Source organism: Myotis lucifugus, unplaced genomic scaffold, assembly GCF_000147115.1.
Source record: "Myotis lucifugus unplaced genomic scaffold, Myoluc2.0 scaffold_3, whole genome shotgun sequence".
NCBI classification, from domain to species: Eukaryota; Metazoa; Chordata; class Mammalia; order Chiroptera; family Vespertilionidae; genus Myotis; species Myotis lucifugus.
Window position 1 is genome coordinate 24,067,709 of NW_005871051.1, and position 24,936 is coordinate 24,092,644.

The following is a 24,936-nucleotide window of genomic DNA, read 5'->3' on the forward strand; positions in this document are numbered from 1 at the left end:
ATCCCCTCTTACTTTGGGTTTTCTCAAGTGTCCTTTTTATATAAGTCATCTTCAGCACTAAAAGGAGTCCCATATTGTGTCTGTGTGCTAAGCCAGTTTCCTTGTGTCACAACCCACATTGTGAGAAGTGAGGAAATACCTACCAGAGGTCCACTGATTGCAGGTAAGTCTCTCACGGAGGGTTTCCTCTTACCTGAAGCTCCTTTGGTTCCTTTCTGACCCTTTAAACCATGCAAGCCATTCAGGCCGGGTAACCCGGGGGGACCTGCAACACATCACAGGCCTGTGACCCCCGGGAGGAGACCAGCCCTTGAACTTCACTGGCCATGGTTCCCAGGCACCTCTCAGAAGGGGGCCTGCTGATGGAGATGGACAGATTCTCTAGGTGGGAACCACGAGATCTCACAGTCTACACACCATTATCAGGGATGAATCCATGCCAGTAGTTATTATTTAACATTCATTTGATGAACATTTTCTGCCAAGACTGCTTAACACACCCATTTCTTTGGTTTTAAAGTACTGCTGTGAGTTGATGACCATTTCAGGACCATCTTCTTCTCTGACCAAAAACAGTCTACAATTACTAGATCATAGTGTAGGCAGTGACCTTCAATTTTATGACAATAAAATCATCCTAGATGACTAAAGAGATTGGATGGGAGCAAACCCAGCCCTCCCTCCTCCCAGGATCTTTCCACTCCACCAGACTTTTTTAAAAAATATTTTTATTTATTTCAGAGAGGAAGGGAGAGGGAGAGAGAGCTAGAAACATCAATGATGAGAGAGAATCATTGATCGGCTGCCTTCTGCACTGGGAATCGAACTCGCAACCCAGGCATGCGCCCTTAACCAGAATGGAACTTGGAACCCTTCAGTCTGCAGGCCAACGCTCTGTCCACTGAGCCAAATCAGCTAGGTCAGCCAGGGTCTTTAAATTCTCATTTCTGCAGGATCTAGTTAGGTAGATGAAGTAAGACAATAAGGACAGGTGGGGCCTGGGGCATACTGGGGAGTATATACCCTCTCTAATTTTTTTTAAATAACTGTGCTGCTCAGAAAGATCAGGCCTGAAGGTCAAGTTTGGCTGCAGCTCTTTCTTTGCAACCACTTGTTTCAAAGAGAATCATTCTGATGCCTCTTTTCAGAAACAAAATGTATTTCATGATGACCACTGAAACTTCATTCTCTGCATTTAGATGGGATCTCATTCACACCTTCATCTTCTTGCAGAATCTTCTATCAGACATCTATTCTCTAAGGAGACATCTGCTGACCTGGCTTTACTTAAGTTGTCACTATATATTTATCAATATATAGATATATAAACTACATATTTAAAATATGTTTATATTATATAGTACATTATATTACAGTATGCAAATATATAGATTTATAGGAAGGGAGTAGAGGGAAGAAAAGGAGGGAGAGAAGAAGGAAAGAAGGTAACCAATATGTACAGAACATTCCAGGTACTGAGCCCTCTGCCATGTGCTTCACACACATCTTGCTCCACTGATTAATTTGGGGAAAGAATCTTCTCCTCAGCCCCTGGCCATGCCTGGTAACCTTCCTCTTTCATTAATGGTTCTTCCAGCCAGTAGCTGCTCATTTTCATCTAAGGCTGTAAGCCCCTCAGTGCACAGCCAGCCATTCACTCAGCTTATGGTCACATCCCTTGGATTTGTGATACTGACAGCCTCAGCTTATAGGACTAACACACAGAAAGTGCCCGTCCCTATGCCATGACACCCACAGAGAACCCCACGATGCCCCATGGTAGGCTCACGCTGTACAACAATCATGTCTGGATAACTGGTTTATTTGGTGTAAATTAATTGAATGTAAGATCAGATCTTATTAATATTTCTATGTACATAGTTGGCATATCTCCTGACACACAGTAAATATTCAATGAATGTTCATTGAATGAGTGAGTAAACCAATGAGTGAGTGAGAAAATGTGGAACATGGAGGGGGAAGGATTGAACAGGTGGAAAAAAAGCTTTAAAAAGAAGTGGACTACCATTTCTATTTCATGCCTCATCTTTTTGTGATAGATTTGTATAAGATTTGGGGAAGTTAGAGGTATTCATTTGTATATAAATAATTCAAGTGCTAATTGTTATATGTTCATAAAACCAAGTCCTCTGTGGACTTAATAGAAGATAGAAGTTAGTTGGTTCTATTTTATTTATTGTCAGTACTTGAAACAGACAGTCATTCTATTTTTTAAATCTAAACTTTAGGGTCGGGGAAGGTAAATGAAGGGTAAATGGTGATGGAAGGAAACTTGACTTGAGGTGGTAAACACATTATACAATATACAGATGATCTATTGTAGAATTGTATACATGAAACCAATATAAATTTTATTAACCAATGTCACCCCCAATAAATACAATAAAAAATAAAATAAACTTTAGATTGGTACAAATAAGCCATATTCTCTTGCACCCCCCCAAAAATTTGGGAATACACTCTTACTTTCCTTAAAGATCTTATTTCCTTACACTTTTAACAGTTCTGGTTTAGTTTATTTTCCAATCATCTTTCCTATTTATGAGCCAATGTTCCAAGTTTGCACCAAAAGAACACACAGACCTTCCTCATCTGCCAAATCTAGATATTTACTGCAATCTATCTGAAATGATAATAAATTTCAAGATTACTTTGTTATTTCCATGTGTTTTGATCTCTGGGGTAAGCCACCAAGATTGATGTCTTGGGGGAGCTGGCTGGGGTGGAATGCCCCAGTGTCTGCCAACTCTCCATTGTCACATCAACACGTCCAGATCCTGGCCTGTCACAATCCCAGGCCCTCGCCATTGTTGAACTGCCCGACCCTTATCTGACCCAATGTTATCTTTCTAAATTGAATGCAGCTACATCTGGGTAGGGTTTTAAGGGCAATTTTTCCTTTTTACTGAAAGCTTTTTATCAATCTCATCTCTAAATCAGAAAGTTGTTCATGCATAAAATATATACAGTACAGATGAGAGGCAATTAGGCTAACAAAGCACATTCCTTGGTAATGAGGACTTTTATTCACCTCTGTGGACGGCTTCGGCTAACAACCACCACTTAAGGCTGCATCTCCCTGCACTTGCAGGCTGGGCTCTCCCTCCAGTCAGAGGGTCTACCCTCCACTCCAGCCTCCAGCCATAATTGTCACCCTAGCCTCCAAGTCAAACAGCTTTGTCACTGAATCTCCACTGGTAGGTTTTCTTCTGTCCTAGAGCCGAAAACACTGTTCTATCTCCAAGAGCCTTTACACAGGTTTATACTTTTAATAGGGGACCTATTTGTTGGGGACTTTCCTAGTTCTAATACAGGAAGTTCCACAGCCTGACACACACACACCCCTCGATTCCAGGCAAAGCGGGACAGCTGGTCACCCTAATGTTAAAGCTGATGGGAAAGAGAGACCTTCATGGCTATAAATAACAGTTGAGCAGAGTTGAAAACTTAACAAAACAGGTTCTGAAATACAATTTAATTTTTTTCCAAAATTCAGAAATAGATTAGTCTCTACTAAAGGAATGCACAAGGGCATAAGACATGGTCTCCTAACCCATGAAGCGTCAGTCCCCAAATGTACTTAGTGACAAGTGCTGGATGAGACAATGAGGAACCTAGAGAAACAGCCCCAACTTGACAGAACAGGCATCCCTGGAATGGTAAGTGCTGTGTGGGGGGGGGTGGGGGGTGGGGGGGGGGAGTAGGGGTGGGCAGGAGGAGAACACTGTAGTTGTAAAAAGGGAGAGAAAATATTACTTGGCTGATAAAAGATACTCCAAGGTATTTTATTTCTTATGAAATATTTTACTTGCCACCAACCAAAATAACCCAACCAAATGAGTCCTTGTCATGCTACGAAGTTGTCTTTCAGTCCCCATTATGCCAATCCTCTATGAACGCCCAACTAGGAACAGAGTGTCTTCCTTGTAGAGGGCATGTGTACTTGGAAATTTAAGTCTAGGAACCAAGCCATTTTCAGCATATGTTTAAGTTAAAGTTTAAATCTGACTGAACACAAGCAGGACTCAGAATCCATATGGCCCGTTCTAGCAGAGCAAACAACTTTGAGTTCAGCAGCTGGTTTGTTCAAACAAGAAAATCGGGCCCCTTGACTTATTTAGCACATACTTCAAATATTTAATTTCGCAGTTCAAAGTGTTTCTGCTGGAGTGTGGTTCAATTTTATACCAGCATGATAAAAAGCAACAATGGATTTAGATGGTCGGAGTTCCTAATTTTTAGGAATCTGTTTCACTGTTTTGTTTCTTTTTAAGACTGGCTGTGCAATAGGCGGTTCACAGTGAAACAGTGCCACCACGTGGTCGGGAGGCGCACTGCAGCATCCTTCTGCACACTGAATACTTGAGTGGATATATTTATTTCCTCACCTTCTCTTCTTAACAAACTTGTTTTTTCAAAGCACAGAATTATGATGTAATTAGAGATTACCTTCAAGTAATATTTATTCGATCAAATTCGTTAGCTGTTAGGTTTTAATATAACATATACTGAACTTATGTAATAAATGTAAACTAATTCAAGGGAAGGAAGAATCAACAATAGTAGATTGAGCCTTGTCATTTTAGTCAGACTGGGTGGATATTATTATGGCACCAAGACATGAAAATGATTACTATTTTACTGAACTGGGAGGATAGAAAGAAGTGGAAATACAGTAGAAGTGGTTAATCATGGAAAAAGTGGGAGGGAAAAGAAGTAGGAGGAGGTAGAGAAAGATTGGTTACTGAAATCTATCAAGTAAGGCTTGAACCTTCAACTGTTGATTGGGGTGAAAACCCTCATCTTCATAACTACTAGCTCAGATGTTCCTTCTTCTATTGTCCATTCCTTCATTTATTAATTTATTCATAAATTTAAAAATACAATAACCAACCAATAGGCTTATTGGGTATCTACTGAGTGCCAAGCATATAAACATAGTCCTTGCTTTTTAAAAAATCACGTGGTGAGAAAAACTTCTAAACAAACAAATGTTATACAATGTAAGTACTATTAGGCTAGAGGTACACACAAAGTACCAGTGGAAAAATATTTTATCTAAAATGAAAGCAATGAATTGAAGAGAAATAAGTACCATAGATGAATGGGAGAAGGTATGGACATTTGTTAAAAATCAATTGTATAATTCTATGGCATTATGTTATATTAACCAGACCTATATTATAATCCATCTTTAAAGACCAAAAAATTCAACCAGGAAAAAATGTTTCTTCATCAACAAAGGTAATGAATTCTAGTTTCGCCATAGCATCTTATTTTTCCCCCCTCTCCCTTCCACTTATCACAACTGGTAAATACATATTTATTTACACATAGATATTTAATACATGTCTCTCCTACTCAACTGTGAGCTCCATACAGGAGGAACCATGTCTATTTTCTTCAAAACTGGGTACTGAGTATCTGGAATCTAGGACATAGTAGGAGCTTAACTATCTGAGGAGAGAATAAATGAATAGGCCTGAACATTATGGAAAACACTGGGGGAAATGCCTTGGAAAATGAGATGGTATCACCATCACTTTGATAGGAGGCAGGTCAGGAGGCTAGATGGGCACTGCCTGGAGCCCTGAGTGAGAAAGTACAGGCAGGGGCTGATGACATTGGTGGGGAAGGGCCATGACCAGGAGCAATGTCACTCAATGCTGGAGAGCCACTATGCATTTGCCCTCATTGGCCTGGATTTTTCTGATGGGCCAGGATTCCTCTTTGACTTACCTTTTATTCCCGGAAGACCTGGTGTCCCTGGATACCCCATGAGGCCTCTTGGTCCAGGGTCCCCCATTTCTCCTGGATGTCCCTTTGGCCCAGGCATCCCTTGATCACCTGAGGATGACAGGGAGGTTTTGCAGACACCCAGATGGCACATGAGCTACATTAACTGGGAGGGTCATCTATGTTCTTATTATATGAGGTACTTGAACCAAGAACACTGTTTTATTACTTTTTCTTCCTAGGCCTCCTGACTCTAGGGAGAAAAAATACATTTAAGCTCAGAAGGAAAAAATACACTTTTGAGCAATTAAAGTTGCCAATTATGATTTCTACTCTCACTTTATTCTGAATCGGCAGGAAGAGGAGCCTTTACAATGCTGTCCTGTACGTGTGATATTTACCTTAAGTCTAAAGGAGAGAAAAGAAGCCAGCATCCTGAACGGCAGGTAAATTAGGAAGGGCGAGAAAGGAGCACCATCCCTTCGTGCCTGACACCCTGTTAGGCCCTTTATAGGTGTTGACCTAGTTTTACTCCCAGACCACCCAGGGAGTGAGGACTAGCTCCAATGGACAGGTAAGGAAGGAATAGGGAAGTTTGGGTGACTAGTTCAAAGTTACAGGTCTGGGAAATGGCAGAACCAGAGCGGAACCCAGGTCTGAGTGAAGTCTGGTCCTTTCTGATGCACCACGAGATAGATAGGTGTCTGGGAAGGTTCCAGGCTTCTTCCCAAGGTACCTGGACACCCTGGTGGTCCGGAGGAGCCGGGCAGTCCTGGCCTCCCTGGTGGTCCCCTGGGCCCTTGAACACCGGCCAAGCCTTTTTCTCCAGGAGCTCCCAAATGCCCTAAACAAAGAAAGATAAAAAATCTGAGTGATTGTAGATGCTCTTCAAGACGATGAATCTATAAAACCTCCAACTCAGCCCTTGTTATTCTTTTCTAGTCTTACTTTTTTATATTAACAATTTTTCTATTGAGAAGATAACATTAAGGAAAAATTAAAAACAAACAAAACACCTATAATCCCACCACCTTAAACAATTTTTATATGTATACAAAGTGCAAATAATACCCACAATTTTATGTTCTGATTTTTTAAGTTGGCATTGAATCAGAAGTAATTTTCCAAGTTTGTCATCATTTTCCTAATTCTTGTTTTTAAGTGACTGGCTCATAGCTTACTGAGTTCACCTAAATTTAATTAATTAATGCAAATGTTTCCTACTTTTGGCCACTCAAGTGTTTTCTCTTTGCTATTATGCATAATGATTTTTATACATCTTTAATACATTTTTCTACTATTACATTATTTCCTTAGAAAAGTTCCTAGGAGTAGAATTTCTAACATTTTGGGTCTTTTTCTTCATTTTAAAATGCTGAGATATTTTAAAGTAAATCACAGACATCATAGAATTCCATCCCTAAATATTTCAGGAGGTATGTCTGAAAAATAAGATTTCCTTACATGGGCAAAATAACATTATCACAGCCAAGGAAATTAATAGCAATCCTTAATATAATCTAATACTCATTCCATTCTTGAATTCCCCCAACTATCCCCTTAATGTCCTTCACAGCTGGCTTGTCCACACCGGGTTCCATTCCAGAAGCACACATGGCATCTGGTGGATATATCTCTTACATTAAAAAAAATCTACTACAGTCCCTTTCTCAGGACAGTGACTTGCTGAAAAGAACAGTTCAGTTGTTCTTTAGGCTTCTAGCACAGACCATTCAGCATTTGGTTCTTGATAGAGGTTGCCAACTGGTTCGGACATGTGCTGTACCAACTCACTCCACCCCACAGACCCACCCACACTCGTCCTCGTACGTCCAAGAGCAGGGCAGGCACTCACCGAGACCTTTTTGGGCTGTTGGTTTATTTTCTTGCTAATTTAGTAAGGATGAAATAATATTCCAGACTTACATTAAGTTACACTTCTTTGATTACTAGAGAAGATAACCATTTCCCCATATGTTTATTTCCAATGTGTGATTTTAATACAATTCATATTCATAGGATAAACTAACAGTCTGTGCTAAAAAAATAACCTGTTGTAGCCACAAATAAAATATAGGGCTCTGTACTGACAAACCCATGGTGAGGGCATAGTCATTATTTATTATAACACACATGAAACAAGACTATGTTAGTTGATACCTGTTCCCAGACCAATTTAAGACCTTGAGCCTCTCTCTGTTATTTTATTTACCCTGAAAACATTCCTGGCGTGAAGATAAGGCAGCATTATTCTCATCTACACATGAAAAAACTGAAGTAGTGAAAGGCTTGCCTCCCCATCACAGCTAGTATGAATAGAACGTTTGAGTTCATCGCTACTGTGTTTTCTCTCTGAATTGAAGGGGCGATGGAACTGGACCCAGTAAAATCCTACATAACCCCCGAGACAGCAGCAGCCCTATGGCGTCTCGTTAGGTTCATTCAAAATCAATGCAGCTCTTTCCAGTCCATGGAAATCACATATGTAGGTAAACTCTGAGCTGGTAAATAACATAAGATGTCATTTAAAAATTTTTAACCTAAAGCTATGGCATACAGGATAGGGAACAATTTAAGTGGTGCTAACCACAGGAGACCAGGGACGTTATACCAAGGCAAATTTTCTTGAAAAAGTTAGCCTAAGTGTAAAAGAACTCAGATTTATGATTTTTAAATTAGAATATTAGGTAATATCAAAAGGCTCCATATTTTACTACTTTCAGTTTATAAAATTTTATTATCTTCAGGGTTCACATAAAGATACCAGTAACTATAGAAAAATCTCTCAATGCTTTGCTGACTGGTGATGATGGTGACAATGACATTTTATATTTGTGTAGCAATTTTCAGTTTACAAATTGCCCTCCAAAAATCTTATTTGATCCTCTGAATGATCCTACAATGAGCATTGGGCCAATTTACAGGTGAGGACACTGAGCTCAGAGATGATAAGCGACTTGCCAAGACCCCATGCACTGTAATAATAAGGGGGACTTTGAACCACTAATTTTCCTTTCTGAGACCTTTCACTCTGGCACTTAAGAACCCTCAGAGCGCTAACCTCAAAACTATTTTCTCCTCCAAATGTACACTTAGGCTATACCTTTCTGTTAAAATATGAACTATATTTGATCACGTCGGAGGTGAAAGACCCATATGAAAGAGAGTACGAGATGAAAACATTGTAATCGCTAGTTTTTCTGTTAGACTTCCATTTGAGCAATCATGTGGTATAACAACCAAGAAATAAAATGTCCCATAAACTTCTGTTCAGATGTTCTTTCTGTTCTATGGAAAAAAATATGCCTATTGCCAGAGAGAATTTCAAGATAGTGCGCAAAAATATTAATATGAGAGGCTTTAATTTACAAGGGACCCATCGAAATACGAACCTGGCTTCCAACCTGGCCACTGTCAGCAGAATGACAGCGGACAGGTTATGTAACCAACCATCTATGATGGACCTGTTCTTTCCATGCAGTGGATATCCTTGTGGGCGCATCTCTGTACACTTGTCTGATTGATGACTTAAGATTAATGCCTGTGGTGGAATGACTAAGGAAGAGCATGCATCTTTTGTCAGCTGCAGGTCATCTATTGTAGTCAACCACAGCCTCCTGGACTGGAGGGCAAGAACTCACTGATCTGTCTGTTCAGAGGGATTATACATCCGTTGTTACTGACAAAGAAGGTACTATTTTGAAGAACTTAGATTTGTCACTGGTGATGAGGTTTTACATTTGTTTGGTTTGGTTTTTGGTAAATTTGGTATTTCCTAAATGAGCAATTTAGTGATATCGTAGCAATTCAGTGATATCTTAGCAATATCTTAGCAGTGATAGCTCACTGGCATTCACATACGCCTTTCTGAGTAGGGAAGAAAGGGCTGAATGAGAACCTGCAGCTGTACTCAGTGTGAGTGGTTATTGCTGATGTATCATTTTAATTAGAGAGACTGCAAACTAGTCCAAGTTTCAGTTGCTTCAATAATCATTGTCAAAATCTGGGCACACCTGATTGTATTGTCATGTCAACATCATCGGTCCTGGGAGCCATGGTTAGAAAAGATTGTGAGTCCCTGGGGTACAATCCTAGTGTCCTTCTCAGCCAGGGATGCGATGCTGTGTTTGTACATAATCCTTCTGACATGTGTCTTAGTGGCAAAGGAGGAAGAAAATACTAACATAATCATTGCTGACTCAGAGGATAAAGTAATCATTCTAGTTTTCAAACCAAATGTATTCTTTTTGGATTAATAAGAAAAATATGTAGCAATACCTGGACATCCGGGGCTGCCTGGCTCACCCTTTGGACCGGGTGGACCAAACTGACTTGCAGGATCCCCTTTGTTTCCTGTAATAAAATGCACATAACATTATGTAAGAGAATTTAATTTTGCCTCATACAAGTAACTTAATAACTTCTCTGATGTTTGTCTTTATAGTCTATCTTCAAATATTCCAGGAAAGGATTTTTGAAAAAAAATTTTCTTTTTCTACATAAGAATAAATGGAAACTTAGATGCAAGATGTAGTATTTAAATACACACACAATTTTATAATTGATAACAATCATGGGAAACTATAAATCTTAATAAGTTTAAATTTTTAAATTGCCTAAAATAGTTTCAAATATAGGCATCTATTTAAGAAATTCCTTGGCATGGTGTGACTATATCCTGATATTGTGTTTTTGAAACAAAAAGAAATTGTCAGTTCCAGCTGCTGTTGTCACATTTCAAGCTCTCTGCAAGGAAGCTCAAGTTAGTGTTCTTGTAAAAACAAAATCACAAAGTCACACTTGATTGATGATTTCACAAGAGGTGGCACAGTCAAAGGCCATTGTGAGCAGTGACTCCCACAGTCCCACAGAGCTATTCCACACTGCTGCCGAAAGCTTCCAGACACAGGACACCAACACCTTGTAGAAGGTGCTCTCCCAGCTGACACTACTCATAATTGTGGCTAATTATTTGAACAGTAGGAATCTGGCCCACCTGGTCAGCCAATCTTTCCTTGAGAAGTTGTATTAAAAAGTGAGGATTTGAGGTAGTTGCTATTGAGGCAGAAAGCAAAAAGATTATTGTGATGTAGATTATCATAATACCCTGATATAGAGCATGTTGGAAGGCAACCAAACATTTCCAGAAAGATCCGGAAAAGATATCAAATAGAGAGCGATGAAAACCAGCTGGTAGGCAGGTAAGTGAAAAACTGACCATGGAGAATGGCAGAAAAGTCTCAAGAGAGAACCATGACTTGCTAAGGGCCAGGTTCTGTCAGCTTCTGGTCTCCTCTCTGGGCTCCATGAGACACCTTTCGCTCCAGGTACCCGATCACATTTCAGTTCCTAGCAAATGTGGCCTAATACAGTCATGAAGGAAATAAGAAGCAGGCTTGTACTTTGAGAGAGGCAAAGGGACTATAATAAATTTACAGGGAAGTAGAAGAGGAGTGAGCTCTGAATCCTGAAGCTATAAAATGTCAAAAGTTAAATATGAAAACTTCCCTTTTTGTAACCATTTCAGAAGAAGAAGAGAGCTATATAATTCTTTCTGAATAAATGTGTGCACGGTCTGTTTTTACAGCATATTCTTTATGTAGTATCTGTCAAAGGGTAAAGCATGTATCATTGGAATAGGGGAAGATATTTTTAGGTGGTTTATTAATTAGTATTTTACATTTTTAAAGGTGTGTCTTTTAACTGTATTAAAATATAATCTAACTTCATATCAAACCTCTGAATTCACAGAGAGTGGAATTAAAAAGGTGAATCATTTTAAAGTAGATTTTAAAATACATTAACACAATGGTTTAGAAGAAATACTAACCCAGTAGTATAGAAAAACAGTAAAAAATATTAAAGGTTTTATACAAACATTGTAAGATAGCCTGATTTCTGTTTATTTGCTTGTTTCTATGGAGAAAGGGTTAATGAATTCTCTCTCTAAGGGCATTTTTGACATTGGGTCAACTTTCTATTTCTGTTTCCTGGAAACATGATAAAAGTAGAATGTAGATTGTGTTACAAGGCACACGGTGAACTAAGGCCTGTAGCTTCTATTGTAAATAAAGTTTTATTGGCACTTAGCCACGACCCAGTGTATTGTCTATGGCTGCTTTTATTCACAGTCAAGCAGTTGTGACAGAGACCACAAACTGAAAATAGTTATCACCTGGCCCTTTGAAAAATATGTATTTGCTGACCCTTGGCTTATGGTAAAACATAACCCAATTGTACATTACATGTGGCCCAGGAATTCTTAAGTGAACTATTAACACCTGATGGGAAGTCATGGCTTTGGCCTTTGTGAACTGTGGCTCTTGTAGCTGAGACTCTAAAAGCTGTACCTGTGGAGGCCTTAGCGGGGCACTGGGCTTCTCAGCCAAGGGTACAGTGTGCACCGTGTGGATCCGGTCTCCTTGCACTTGAGCTGTCACTCATAAAGCTACGGTCACTGCAAGGACAGCTGCAAGGACTCCCTGAGGGGGAAGCCTGGTGTGCCCTGCAGGCTTGCTGCTTTCTATCTGATGCTCTCAGGTCCGGATGACAAATGTGGACGGCTTGGGTTTTGAGTGTTTGACTTCCTAGAAGAGTCTAAAAAGAACCCGTGGGTGTTGCAGTTTGTTTGACTGTGTGTTGCTTTTCATGCAAAAGGTACTTGCTCCCAATGTTACAAACACCCAGGACTATGAGATTAATGGCTGGCTGCTGTATTTCCAAACCATACCTTTAGGTCCTCTCATTCCATCAATTCCTGAAAGTCCCGGGGGCCCTGGAAAACCCGGCTCACCCTGATAGATTGATGAAACAGAAGTAAAACCTTAATTGGGTTTCACACACAAATGACACAGGCATGACATGATCCAGCTATAATTTTCCATAACCAATTTGGTGTTTATAATTTGCAGTGGCAAAGAAATTTGGAAATGCATTATAGGCATATGACTACATGTATCTAGTTTTCAAAAGTTGATAAAACTCCTCCAGAATTGGAGGTATCAATACCAACAGGTAGCATCCAATTCTCTATATTTGATTGCAAAACAGTAACTGCATTACATAACTTGAGTTTTAAGTTTTAAATGAACAAGTTGACACTAAATAAAATATAATTAGAAATCGCTTCATACCCAAAACTTTAAAAGTCTATTTGTAACGAATTATACATTTTAGAGTTGTGATATAGGCTACTACACTTATTGTACCTCCTGGCTTCTCACGGGGTATTTTACTCATAATTATAAGGACCAAGTCAATGTATTTACAGCAAAATCTATAATATCTGCAATTGTAGATGCAATCATCTCTCAGATGACTCTTTAGTACACCAGCAGTCATGAGGCAAGTCTCTATGGGGCTGTTATAACGATGCCAGGGATAGTAGGTGGAGTAAGTGACTTGGTCACCTATGTCATGGGAAGCAGGCACTGGTCAGAAACCATAGTTACATCATGGCCTTCTGGAAGTCTCCATTCTTCCCTTGGCCAACCCCTGAATTCTGAAAGCCAGTGAAAAGGCTATGATGTCCACTGGCAAACTATGACTCATCGGCACCCTGAGAGCAGAAGGTTTTATTATTCCTTCCCTCCCAAAACAGCAGCCACTTACCTCATCACCTGGAAATCCCGGAAAACCAATGATCCCTCTGAGCCCCGGTGAGCCCGGAGGGCCTGGGGGTCCAGGAGGCCCCGGCTGCCCATCCCTACCCGGCTCTCCTCTGTGAAGCCCAGGTGGCCCGTGTCTTCCTGGCTCCCCTCTTCTCCCTGGCATCCCAGGATGGCCTTTATCACCTGGTGGAGTTAGAAGTGTTAGAACCAATTCGGAGGAATTCTTGGACTAGGCTGAGGGTCTTGGTCCTACTTTTAGGAGATGAAGCCAAAGGGATTGAGAATCCTAATTCCTGCCCTAAATCACAATGTGATGGTGTCTGGTTTCAGCGGCCTGCCTGTGAAAAACACTGCCCAGGAACAGCTTCAAGGATGTCCCAGGTAGGAGCCAGTGAGCAGGATTATTTGCTCCAACAAGCTCGTTTTACAAACGAAGAAGAACTCACTCAGAGAAGTTAAAACATTTATCCCTAACAACTAGTTAAGGCGAGAGCCAAGGCAAGAACTCAGGTCTCGTGCAGATTAAGTGTGAACTTGGAAAAGAGAACCCAAATGTGGAGGTCAAGATCCTCGCTGCGTGCTGGTTCTGAGGCCAGCAGCATGGGGCAAGGGGTGCTGGTTAGAAAGGCAGGGTCGGCCCAGCCCTACTGATTCAAAATGTGCCTCTTACAAAAGCGTCCCAGAGGATTCATATGAACATTAAAATTTGAGAAGCGCTGGTCAAAATGACTTGGACCATCTCTGTGCTCTTCATTTTAATACTAGCCACCAAAAACAGGGGTACTTTAACCCTGGAACAATATGTTATGTGTATCTCAGGATTGATCCTACTTTGGAATATCCAAATCTATAAATGTATATGAACTTCAGCTAAGTTCTAGCATAGAAAATAAAAACCATTAAATTCACTAGTGCGCATGTTTGTCTAAAAAACGACCTTTCCTAGTCTCAGTGTTACTGGGAAAGTTGCCTAATATACATGCTTGCTTGAGCGATCTGTGAAGTTAACTTATTTGATATGGTTCAAAAACATGAGTGTTTACCTTCTTCTCCTGGGAATCCATTATCTCCAGGAGGTCCAGGCTCCCCGGTTTCCCCCTTCTTGGAAATTATAGCCATTTCTCCTTCATCTCCTGGGCGTCCTCTCTCTCCTTTGGATATTAATTATGCAAAAGCAAAACAAACAAGCACCACACACGTGAGGCCTCCATTGTCACTTCACGTCCAGTTTGCAAATCCCCATTTAATCTACTAAACTGTATTCATGTTTACGGATTGCACAGGAGCAACACGCTGGTTGATTTCCTGAAGGACTGGCCATGCCTTTTATATTTGTCTCCCAATGGGTCCAGTAACAGGGTCTGGTGGACGAGTGCTCAGTGAGGGTTTGCCGAATTCAACCAGGCTGGTCTGTCTTCAGTGAAAAAAGACAGCCTTTCAAAGTTCCAGGTCTAAAATATGGCTCTTAATCCTATAAAATGTGAATTGCCGATCTCATATTTTCCAGTTCCCTATCTTCCCCTTCCTAGCCACCCTCTATTATTTCCTTCACATTAAAAGAACAGACACTTATCTTAATGTGGTTCTCTACATAGAGAATTCCAAAAAGTAGGAAGGGCAAATGATATATCTGCCTGATTTTCATAAACACTGTCCATTGTAAAGTGCATCAGAGTGGGCTCCTACCAGCTTGGTGAGAACCAATTATTAACAATTCAACAATTTTGGAAGCTTTAAACCAGCCACGCTGGGACTATTTATGCCACAGCGGGAGTATTTATGCCATGAGATCAGCAATCACTACAAGTCATGGCACTTGTTTTCAATTTTAGTCTGGAGAGCCAGTTTATCAGCACATCACTAGCATTCACGTAATTGTTTACTTTTTAGTGGGATAATTGTGTAGCATGACAGCACAGCAAACGCCACTCAATCTCAGCTAGCAAAGACTGACTCTGGTTCCCTGATTCTGCATAAATAATTTACAGGCTAATAAAACAAAATAATAGCAGATTCAATCAACTGAGAAGTAAAAGTAATTTTTGAATGAACTATGAGGCTATTTGCCCAAAGGGCTTTAAGATGTTTACCTCATTGCTGAGAATTGACAAGCATTCATTCTCAACACTGGAAATGAAATGGTACCTTCCCTCACTGCAGACTCAAGGCTAAGAGGTGGAAGTAAATATTTAACATGGATGGGAGCATTTAAACCAGTGATCGCAAAGTTTTTATTTTTATACCAATAAAAGCTCTTTTATTTTTCAATGACAGTTGACATTCAATATTTTTGTATTGAAAACTCTTACTTTAAATGAAATTCGGGGGAGATTAACTCAGAACCAGATGAAAGTGAACTCCTTCCATTTCAAGGCTGCAAACTCCAGCCCCAGGGCCTCACCCGGCCTGCTGCCAGTTTTTGTACAATCCATGAGCCATGGTCAGTGTTTACACTTTTAAATCATTGGAAGAAAACTCCAAAACAAGAATAAAATTTTATTCTGTGTGAAGATTAATTGAAGTTCAACTTTCCATTTCCATAAATAAAGTTTTATTTGAACACAGATCATTTGTTTTTTACGTGTTGTCTCTGGCTGCTTACATGCCTCAAAAGCTGAGTTGAAGAGTTACAACAGAGACCATACTGCCTGCAAACCCTAAAATATTTATATCTGGCTCTTTACAAAAAACGGTTATTTTATTTATAAAAGAATTGAAACAGAATCTGGGAGCCAAGAGTCTGCCTGCACCCCTTTCTTAAAAGGTGAGAAGGCTCCAATAAGGGTTTAATCTCCAAAATTTATAGGGAACTCATACAACTTAACAAAAGGAAGATAAACAATCCAATCAAAAAATGGGCAAAGGACCTAAACAGACACTTTTCTAAAGAGGACATACACAAGGCCAGAGACATATGAAAACATGCTCAAAGTCACTAATCATCTGAGAGATGCAAATCAAAATGACAATGAAGTACCATCTCACACCTATCAGAATGGCTATCATCAAAAAGTCAACAAAGGACAAGTGCTGGAGAAGATGCGGAGAAAAGGGAACCCTCCTTCACTGCTGGTGGGAATGCAGACTGGTGCAGCCACTGTGGAGAACAGTATGGAGTTTCCTCAAAAAATTAAAAATGGTGCCGAAACCGGTTTGGCTCAGTGGATAGAGCGTCGGCCTGCGGACTGAAAGGTCCCAGGTTCGATTCCGGTCAAGGGCATGTACCTGGGTTGCGGGCACATCCCCAGTAGGAGATGTGCAGGAGGCAGCTGATTGATGTTTCTCTCTCATCGATGTTTCTAACTCTCTATCTCTCTCCCTTCCTCTCTGTAAGAAATCAATAAAATATATATTAAAAAAAAGAAAGAAAAAAAAATTAAAAATGGAACTTCCACCCAGTAATCCTACTTCTAGGAATATATCCCAAGAAAACAGAAATACCAATCAGAAAGGACATATGCACCCCTATGTTCATAGCAGCACAATTTACAATAGCTAAGATTTGGAAACAGCCTAAGTGCCCATCAGCAGATGAGTGGATTAGAAAACTGGTAAATCTACACAATGAATACTACGCTGCTATAAAAAAGAAGGAACAGCATGGATGGAACTGGAGAGCATTATGCTAAGCAAAATAAGCCAGTTAGAGAAAGATAAATATCACATGATCTCACTCATTTGTGGAATAAAATGAACAACATAAACTGATGAGCAAAAATAGAACCAGAGTCATAGAAGCATCGAACAGACTGTCCAACCTATGAGGGAAGGTGGTTGGTGAGGGGGTAAGATATCAACCAAAGGTCTTGTATGCATGCATATAAGCATAACCAATGGACACAGATTGGGGTGTGTGTGTGCATGTGAGGGCATGTTCTGGGCAGGACGGGGAGGGGGGCAGCTGGGGAGAGGTCAATGGGGGGGGAAAGGAGACTTACATAACACTTTAAATAATGAAAAATAAAAAAATAAAAAAATAAAAAGATGAGACAATTCTCTGAAACCCAATAGCTATAAATCAAAGCACTTGTTCATTTTCTTCTATTAACAGAGCAATTCATTTACCGGAGTTTTATGTAATAAGATTGAGAGGGAAGGGAATTGAATTTTGTTTGAAATTCTAAAACCAGCACCACAAAAAAATAAATAAATAAATAAAACCAGTACCACGGAATCAAGAGGAAGAGGGGGAATCCAAGCTGCAGGAGAGTCCCGTTTTGTTTTTCAGAGGTCATATTCATGGGTTGTGATCAGACATCGAAAGCAAACCTGTGTTGCATGCCTGTGCTGTTCACTGCATTTACCTTTGGCACCCTTCACTCCTTGGTCTCCCAGGGAGCCAGGCCAGCCCTTCTCTCCGCCTTCTCCCTTTCTGCCAGGGTGTCCCTCGGGGCCAGGCTTCCCTCTCTCTCCCGGAAAACCTGGCATGCCAGGCATCCCCCGAGGTCCTGATGAAATAAAAGCATGAATGTTTAAGAAAACGTTGCAAAGGCTAGTGTGGTTCCTAGATCGGCATTCCCAATGTCCACCCGATGCACACTCCCACCTGACTCTGAGTTTGCGCTGAAGGTGAGCAGCCATGATCAGCCTCACGCTGTGTAATAACTGGGCTCTCCCACACCACAGATCTCAAGTCTAGGCCTTCCTACAGGTCTTGCTGGGCGGGTATGCCAAGGACACAAGGTCCTGACTGCTCTTTACCTGGGCTACTTCTCAAGGTTATGTTTGCAGTGAACAACCTTGACGCATGATCCCAGAATGGTTTCAGAGAACTGTGTGAGGGACGGGGCTGGAGAGAGGAGGATCCATCCAACATAGAAACACATTAGCCCTGATCCTATAATTTACCAGTTCTACCCAGTTCATTGAGCAGAACTGGGTTTATGGATTCTGTGGCCCTCACACCCCATCTACCCAAACATCTTGCTACTGGAAATATCAATACAGAGGACAAGAAGAAAGGAGATGTACCCAAGGGCAGGACAAAGTTGGGCTCATATAACAGAACATTCTATAGCATGGTCACACCTAACAGGCTTCACTTAGCAGTGGGTTTCACATTTATAAAATGAGGAAAATAATTAAGAAGTGCTACCCACCATTGGGGCCTGGAAGACCAGGTAGCCCATCATCCCCAAAGGGGCCTGGGATTCCTGGCGGTCCTCGGGGTCCATCTGTCCCTGGCCTTCCCGGGTCTCCTGGGAGGCCCTTCATCCCAGCTGGTCCAGGAGGCCCCATATCTCCTCGCTGTCCTTTCCAACCGGGGGCACCTGAGACAAAGCACAGAGACCGCAGTGTAGGGCAGCTGGAAAGTGGCTTCACACACAGACAGAAAAAAATAGTCATGTTGCCGAAACCGGTTTGGCTCAGTGGATAGAGCGTCGGCCTGTGGACTGAAAGGTCCCAGGTTCGATTCCGGTCAAGGGCATGTACCTTGGTTGCAGGCACATCCCCAGTAGGAGATGTGCGTGAGGCAGCTGATCGATGTTTCTCTCTCATCCATGTTTCTAACTTTCTATCTCTCTCCCTTCCTCTCTGTAAAAAATCAATAAAATATATTTTAAAAAAATAGTCATGTTGGCTTAAATTGCGTATCTATGGCCAAGGAAACTAAAGTGAAACAATGTTTATCAGCTAAAATAAAATAGCAACTCTCCATCATTCTACAATTATGTTTTTTTCTGGCTGTTAGTTTTTTCTAAAAAGAAGGGCAGAAATATTTCAAATATTTATTACTTGATGAAAGAGTCCCCAGTAAGAAGCATGAGTGAATATTATAAAAAGTTTTGTATGGGAAATGGATAGGGGCTAAAAACCAAAATGTAATCTGTATTTAGTCTTGGGGGTAGATAACTTTCCAGGTCCTTCCGGAAGCTATGACCCAGTGAGTTTTGATCAGGATGTTAACTGTGATGAGAGAATTGTAGAAATCAGAGCAACATCATCTGATATTACTGATGCTAGAAATAAAGCTATAGCGGCAGGTTTTGCCTCAATCTCGTGTTGATCCTATGAGAGGGCACATTCCTGCATTTGGATAAACACAATAGGATTTACATAACAGGTGGCAATCTGAATGGTGAAATGAAGATCATATTGGAGATAGCCCCTAGAACCTTGTGTTGAGAATCACTCTTTCTCCAGTCTCTTCCAGTTCCTACAGGTCTTGCTGGGCGGGTATGCCACGGACACAAGGTCCTGACTGCTCTTTACTTGGGTTACTTCTCAAGGTTATGTTTGCAGCGAGCAACCTTGATGCTGATATAGCACCTCCCCCGGTGCAGAAAGCAGGTTGCTTTACAGGCATGTCAACCAGTGGTTCCCCAGGCCCAGAGCTCCTCTCAGGTACTGCAACCAGCTGTGTGCACGGCATCTAGCTAGCACCTCTTATGTCTATGTTGCTACAGAGAGACTTGGGTGAGGTGGGGAAATGACACAAACCAACAGGAAGCTCATGCTACTTTCTGTGCCATGAATAAGGAAGCTCTTCCTCTCTTACCCAGGAATCTTGCTTCTTCCAGTGTCCGTGAAAGAGCAACAGCAAGCATAGTCCTTTGTAAGCCAGCTAAAGCCCCAGGACCTTCACAATCCTTGACACTTACCTGGACTGCCTGGAGCCCCGGGGAGTCCTGGTTGCCCTGGTGATCCGGGAGCGCCTCTTTCACAGGAATGGCCAGGTGTACCGGGGACACCTGGAAACCCAGCACTTCCCTCTCTGCCTTTCGGGCCTTTGAGACCTGGGATTCCGGGCATGCCAGCTGGCCCTGGAATGGTACAATCCATCTGTGACACTCATGGCATAAAACAACATGGATGGCCTACCAGAGTTTGGGCCCATCAGTACCGGAAGCCAGCGTTTTGATCCTGGCTCTGTGCTCAAATGAGTTAAGTCTCTGAATGGATTTTCTTTTCATAGAACATGAGCTCCAAAGGAATGGAAAACTGTGCATGGTTAAAAGAGTTACTTGATAAAGTTATATAGACGACAAAGAAGTTGTTTATGCAAATTGAAAAACTATGGGATTCTTCCTGATTTTAGTTAACCTCTAACATTGCAGCAGGCTTCACACCAAAACTCCACAATACTTACAAACCCAATTTGCACTGTAACAATTTGCATTTCGTAACATATTTCATCACTTGAACTCTCAAATTTCTATTTATTGAAAAGGCAGTGCCATAATCTTCAGAGAGAAAAACAAACCCCCTATAATTCCACAGCCCAACCAAAAAAACCTAATTTATTTTTCCATGTTTTCTTTACATTTTCTGTTCAGATGTTTACATTTTTAAAGTAGTAGTCACAGTGCACAGTCAATTGTTAGATTATTTCACATTGCATATTAATCTGCAAATGTTTTCCATTTTGTTGTAATCTTTACAAATATAATTTTAATTGCTAATGCTAATAGGTAATAATATTTCTTCTTTTGAGTGTGTGTGTGTGTGTGTGTGTGTGTGTCTATGCTACTTAACTCTCTATTGTGAATACTACTACAGATGACCCTTGAACAACTCAGGTTTGAATTATCCAGGTCAATTTACAAACATAATTTATTTCAATAAGTACTATAAGTGTATTTTCTCTTTTTTATTATTTTCTTAGTAGCATCTTCTTTTCTCCAGCTTACTTTATTGTAAGAATATAGTATATAATACATAAATATATGCAAGATATAAAATCTGTGTTAACTGATTATGTTATCAATAAGGCTTCCAGTCAAGAGTAGGTTATTAGTAGTTAAGTTTGGGAGAGTCAAAGGTTACATGTGGATTTTTGACTGCACAAGTGTGTGTGTGTGTGTGTGTGTGTGTGTGGCAGGGGGGTGGGGGGGTCAGTGTCCCTAACCCCAGCATTGTTCAAGGATCAACCATACAAGAGTATTTTCATATTAACCTTCATATTCTGCTGAACATTGCCTGAGATACATTTTCGCAAGTGAGATAGTGGGATTATCAAGGCAAAAGTATTTTCATTGACTCATATAATATGTTGTTACTTTCCAATTGATTGGATTTTTGTATATGAGAATTTTGACTTACAAACTACCAAGTGAGCTCCCTGAGGACACAGAATGTGGCTTACTCCCCTGCCCTCCCACCTAACAATGCTGGCTCGACCAGAGCAGTGTTTGTTAGTCTGGTCTGCCAGGGCTCGGCTGGGCCCCAGCTCTCCCAGGAGCCTTCCCAGACTCCCACTCACACTGCTCCTCCCCTGAGCTATTCTCCCTCCTCCCTCACCCAGTCTGTCCTGTTCTCCTTCAACCCGGCACTGGCAGCAGGCAGGCCACACAGCCCCTATTCCTTGGTGCTGCCCGGAGTCCAGAGCAGGCAGTCAGAGTCCAGTAGCTGCTGAATCTAACTGGGTTGACTGAGCCACAGTGAGCTGCTCTGGATTTGAAAACAACCGATAAAATGCAAAGGCAACAAATGAAATGTAACTGATGCCCACATAGGAGGGAAGATGCTTGGGTGACATTTTTATATTCCCGATTTTTAAGTCAAGATCGTCTAACTGCTCTTCCGTGACTGGTTCCAGAACTGAGCTGGAGGTATAGACACAGGGACGGAGCAGCCTCGTACCTGCAGGCCCCGGATGTCCTGGGTGGCCTCTGAGGCCTTTCAACCCTGGCATTCCTGAGGGACCCCTCTTTCCCGGGGGCCCTGGGTGGCCATACGCAGGGTCTCCGGGGATTCCTTTCTGACCACTGGCTCCAGGTGAACCAGGAGAGCCTGGGGGCCCGATGGGAGAGGAGCCCTTTTCACCTTCAAAACCTGGATCGCCTGTGTCACCACGGAGACCTATTGAACAAAAAATGGTTTCAACTGTTAAATGTAAAAACGTAGAACCTGTGCACATATCATCTACTGCTTTGATGAAAACACATTTCTAAAACATGCAAAGGTATTTATTTAATAGGTATTGTATTTACCACCTTTGGCAGGGAAATTTATTGTGATTTTGTAATTCCTAAAAGCCCATGATGTCTCCCCAATTGCTTGCATTCGCTGGCAAATTGTCTTTCTGGACTGAGCAGTTTTCACAATATAATAGACCAGTAACGACCTATCACTCCTGCTTCAAGTGAAAGAAGCCCTGAGAACTCACAAAACTATCATAACCTAAAAGTTAACAAAACACCGCTAAGGGCTCAATGTATCAATAAAAACCATGTCCCCCTCATCTAGGGATCCCAGGGCTATTTCCTCACTAAGATTGTCTAGTTTTAGAAGTACACGACATTCCTCAGGAAAAGCACTTCCCTTACCAGGTGGACCAGGTATTTTCGATATTCCTGGTTTGCCAGGTCGACCTTTTTGCCCATCAAAACACCTCAGCCCAGGAGCACCTGGAGGACCTGGAAATCCTTTTGGACCTAAATGATAATAAAGAAACATGGACTTCATAAGATGCACATCAAGTGAGAACAAAATAAGGAGATTTCTACTTGATGGCAGTGGAGATGTGGACTAGGCTGGGTTACATAACTGTTTTACAAGTCACCTGCTCTGAACAAGTATTTCGCAGGCAGTGATTGTGCTAAGGTTCGTTCTCAGAGGCCGAACTGTGAAGGATTCTTCTGAAAGCCCTTGGGATGAGCACCACCCTACAGATGAACCTTTTGGTACCTTCCCCTGCTGGGTCTCAAATACAAATATGCAAGCACATCTGTCCTTGTGGGAAGACAGGTGGTGGCCGGTGTGTGGCCTGATGAGAAGACAACCAGAGTAAAGGCCAAATCTATTCCCTGCATCTTACTGCATTTGCCCTGGAATGAAGTATAAGCCAAAAGCACTGCAAAAGGAATTGAGGCATGTTTTTTTTAACCTCTTGTGATTTCCTACTATGAGATACCTCAGCTAAAATAACCTTCAAATCATGAACAAGTTTGAGTGTTCACTTCCCTTGAGATGAAATCTGCTGAAAGTAATCATTAACTTTTTAAATCCATCTATGACAAGGCATCAGTAAATGTGGAAATGAATGTTCAATCAGTCAACCGGCAATGCTTCTCTCCACTGATGCAGAGTTATACTTCCCCACCCTGGCCCTTGTCTTGTGCAGGGTGGAGTGTCATTTCCTTGCTTGGATCTGGGCCATGGTCCTGTGACTTGCTTTGGCCAATAGGATATTAACAACCATGGAGCAATGAGAGGAGTGAACTCTGCCTGTAAAGCTGGGCTGCCCTCTTGCATTTCTGCAATCACACAAGAGGATCACATGCTGGCCCCACAGTGACCTGATGTCACAGACTTGAATCTGGACTAGAGCCAGGGACCAAGCCAATAGACAGCATCTCAGATCTGCTGAGCCCCACCCACCTGCACACCCATAACAGAGAAAATAAATATTGTTTTTGTAGCCCACTGGATTTGGAGGTTGTTACACAACACTATTCTGACAAAAGCTATTGGCTATAGAGAGCAATAGAGAGTCATTCATCATTCAACCTTTAAATACCTTTTGTTATGTAGGACAAGAAAGGTTACCTTTAGCTATGCTAGTGCTCAATGGATCAATTTAAGTGAATTTGGAATAAATAAAAGAGAATTAGGCATTTATATAGATTTAGGGCCTGATTTAGCTATAAAGAAGCGATTGATTCAAATGAAGCGTTTCATGAAAGTGCAATCACGGGTGTAGGTATTGCATTATTCACACTGCTTCTGGTCAAACTGGGGATTCTTAAAAAGCAGAATAGAATAACACTTATAATCAGTAAATGAATGATCATTTTTGACTCTTGGGACACAGGATAAGAAAGAAGACAACATTTTAATACTCTCAAAGGGCAAACATTTTAACTGGCATGTGATCAAATCAAGATAAATTTTGTTGCACAGAGATATGAAAAACCCACCTGCCATGTGCCCAGACCAGCAGACTAGAGACCCAATGTGAATGACTACAAATGCTGTTTTCCCATAGACACTCAAATCCTTATAATAATTTTAGAAATACCTTATTTGCCTGTGGGTTTGCTTTTGGTTTATCTACCTTGCCAGGTCTTTTATTCTGGAGAATGTGTAAGACAGTAACATCTCATTGATCATACCTGGAGGTCCATCCAAACCTGGAGGGCCTGGCCTCCCAGGGTAGCTGACATTACAAGAAATTGTATCACCTGGGGGGAAAAAAAGTTAGTATTCACATAATTGATAGGCCAAGAAACGGTAAATCTCAATGACAATTTGATCAATATATTTTTCATAGAGTACATGTAGAATTCAAAGGAAAAGCCACAAAAATATCATAGTTCACTTGCACTACTTTTATTTCAAATTCTAGCAAACCTGTCCTCAAATCTAAACAGTTATAAAAATAGGGGGACTAAGAAAATATTGATTCCAAGAAGGATCCGTTTTAATAACACAGAATAAATATTGGATTTATAGGCCCATAGATGTCGAATACCATGAAATCAGAAGCTTTGTGAATCATGAAATCGCAGCCAGTACCCATGCTAAGTTCAGAAGATTCAGCTCCTAGTTTGGATGTGGGGGGATTGTGCAAATAAAGCTACTGGGCAGGATATTAATAACAGCTACCATGTCCTGAGGGCCGCTG

At 41.2% G+C, this 24,936-nt stretch overlaps 1 protein-coding gene across 1 annotated transcript in view; it reads right to left on the reverse strand.

The window, feature by feature from the left end:
* COL4A4 (collagen type IV alpha 4 chain) overlaps positions 1 to 24,936 on the reverse strand; it is a 94,371-nt gene that overhangs the window by 17,735 nt on the left and 51,700 nt on the right. Inside the window, exons 25-37 of the mRNA XM_023759461.1 lie at positions 24,425 to 24,493; positions 22,637 to 22,744; positions 21,951 to 22,169; positions 19,970 to 20,131; positions 18,467 to 18,637; positions 17,672 to 17,815; positions 14,411 to 14,518; positions 13,369 to 13,550; positions 12,488 to 12,551; positions 10,036 to 10,110; positions 6,494 to 6,601; positions 5,761 to 5,868; positions 194 to 265 (exon numbers count right to left, since the gene is read on the reverse strand). Coding sequence (XP_023615229.1) covers positions 194 to 265; positions 5,761 to 5,868; positions 6,494 to 6,601; positions 10,036 to 10,110; positions 12,488 to 12,551; positions 13,369 to 13,550; positions 14,411 to 14,518; positions 17,672 to 17,815; positions 18,467 to 18,637; positions 19,970 to 20,131; positions 21,951 to 22,169; positions 22,637 to 22,744; positions 24,425 to 24,493 — 1,590 coding nt within the window. The remainder of the gene's footprint in view (positions 1 to 193; positions 266 to 5,760; positions 5,869 to 6,493; positions 6,602 to 10,035; positions 10,111 to 12,487; positions 12,552 to 13,368; positions 13,551 to 14,410; positions 14,519 to 17,671; positions 17,816 to 18,466; positions 18,638 to 19,969; positions 20,132 to 21,950; positions 22,170 to 22,636; positions 22,745 to 24,424; positions 24,494 to 24,936) is intronic.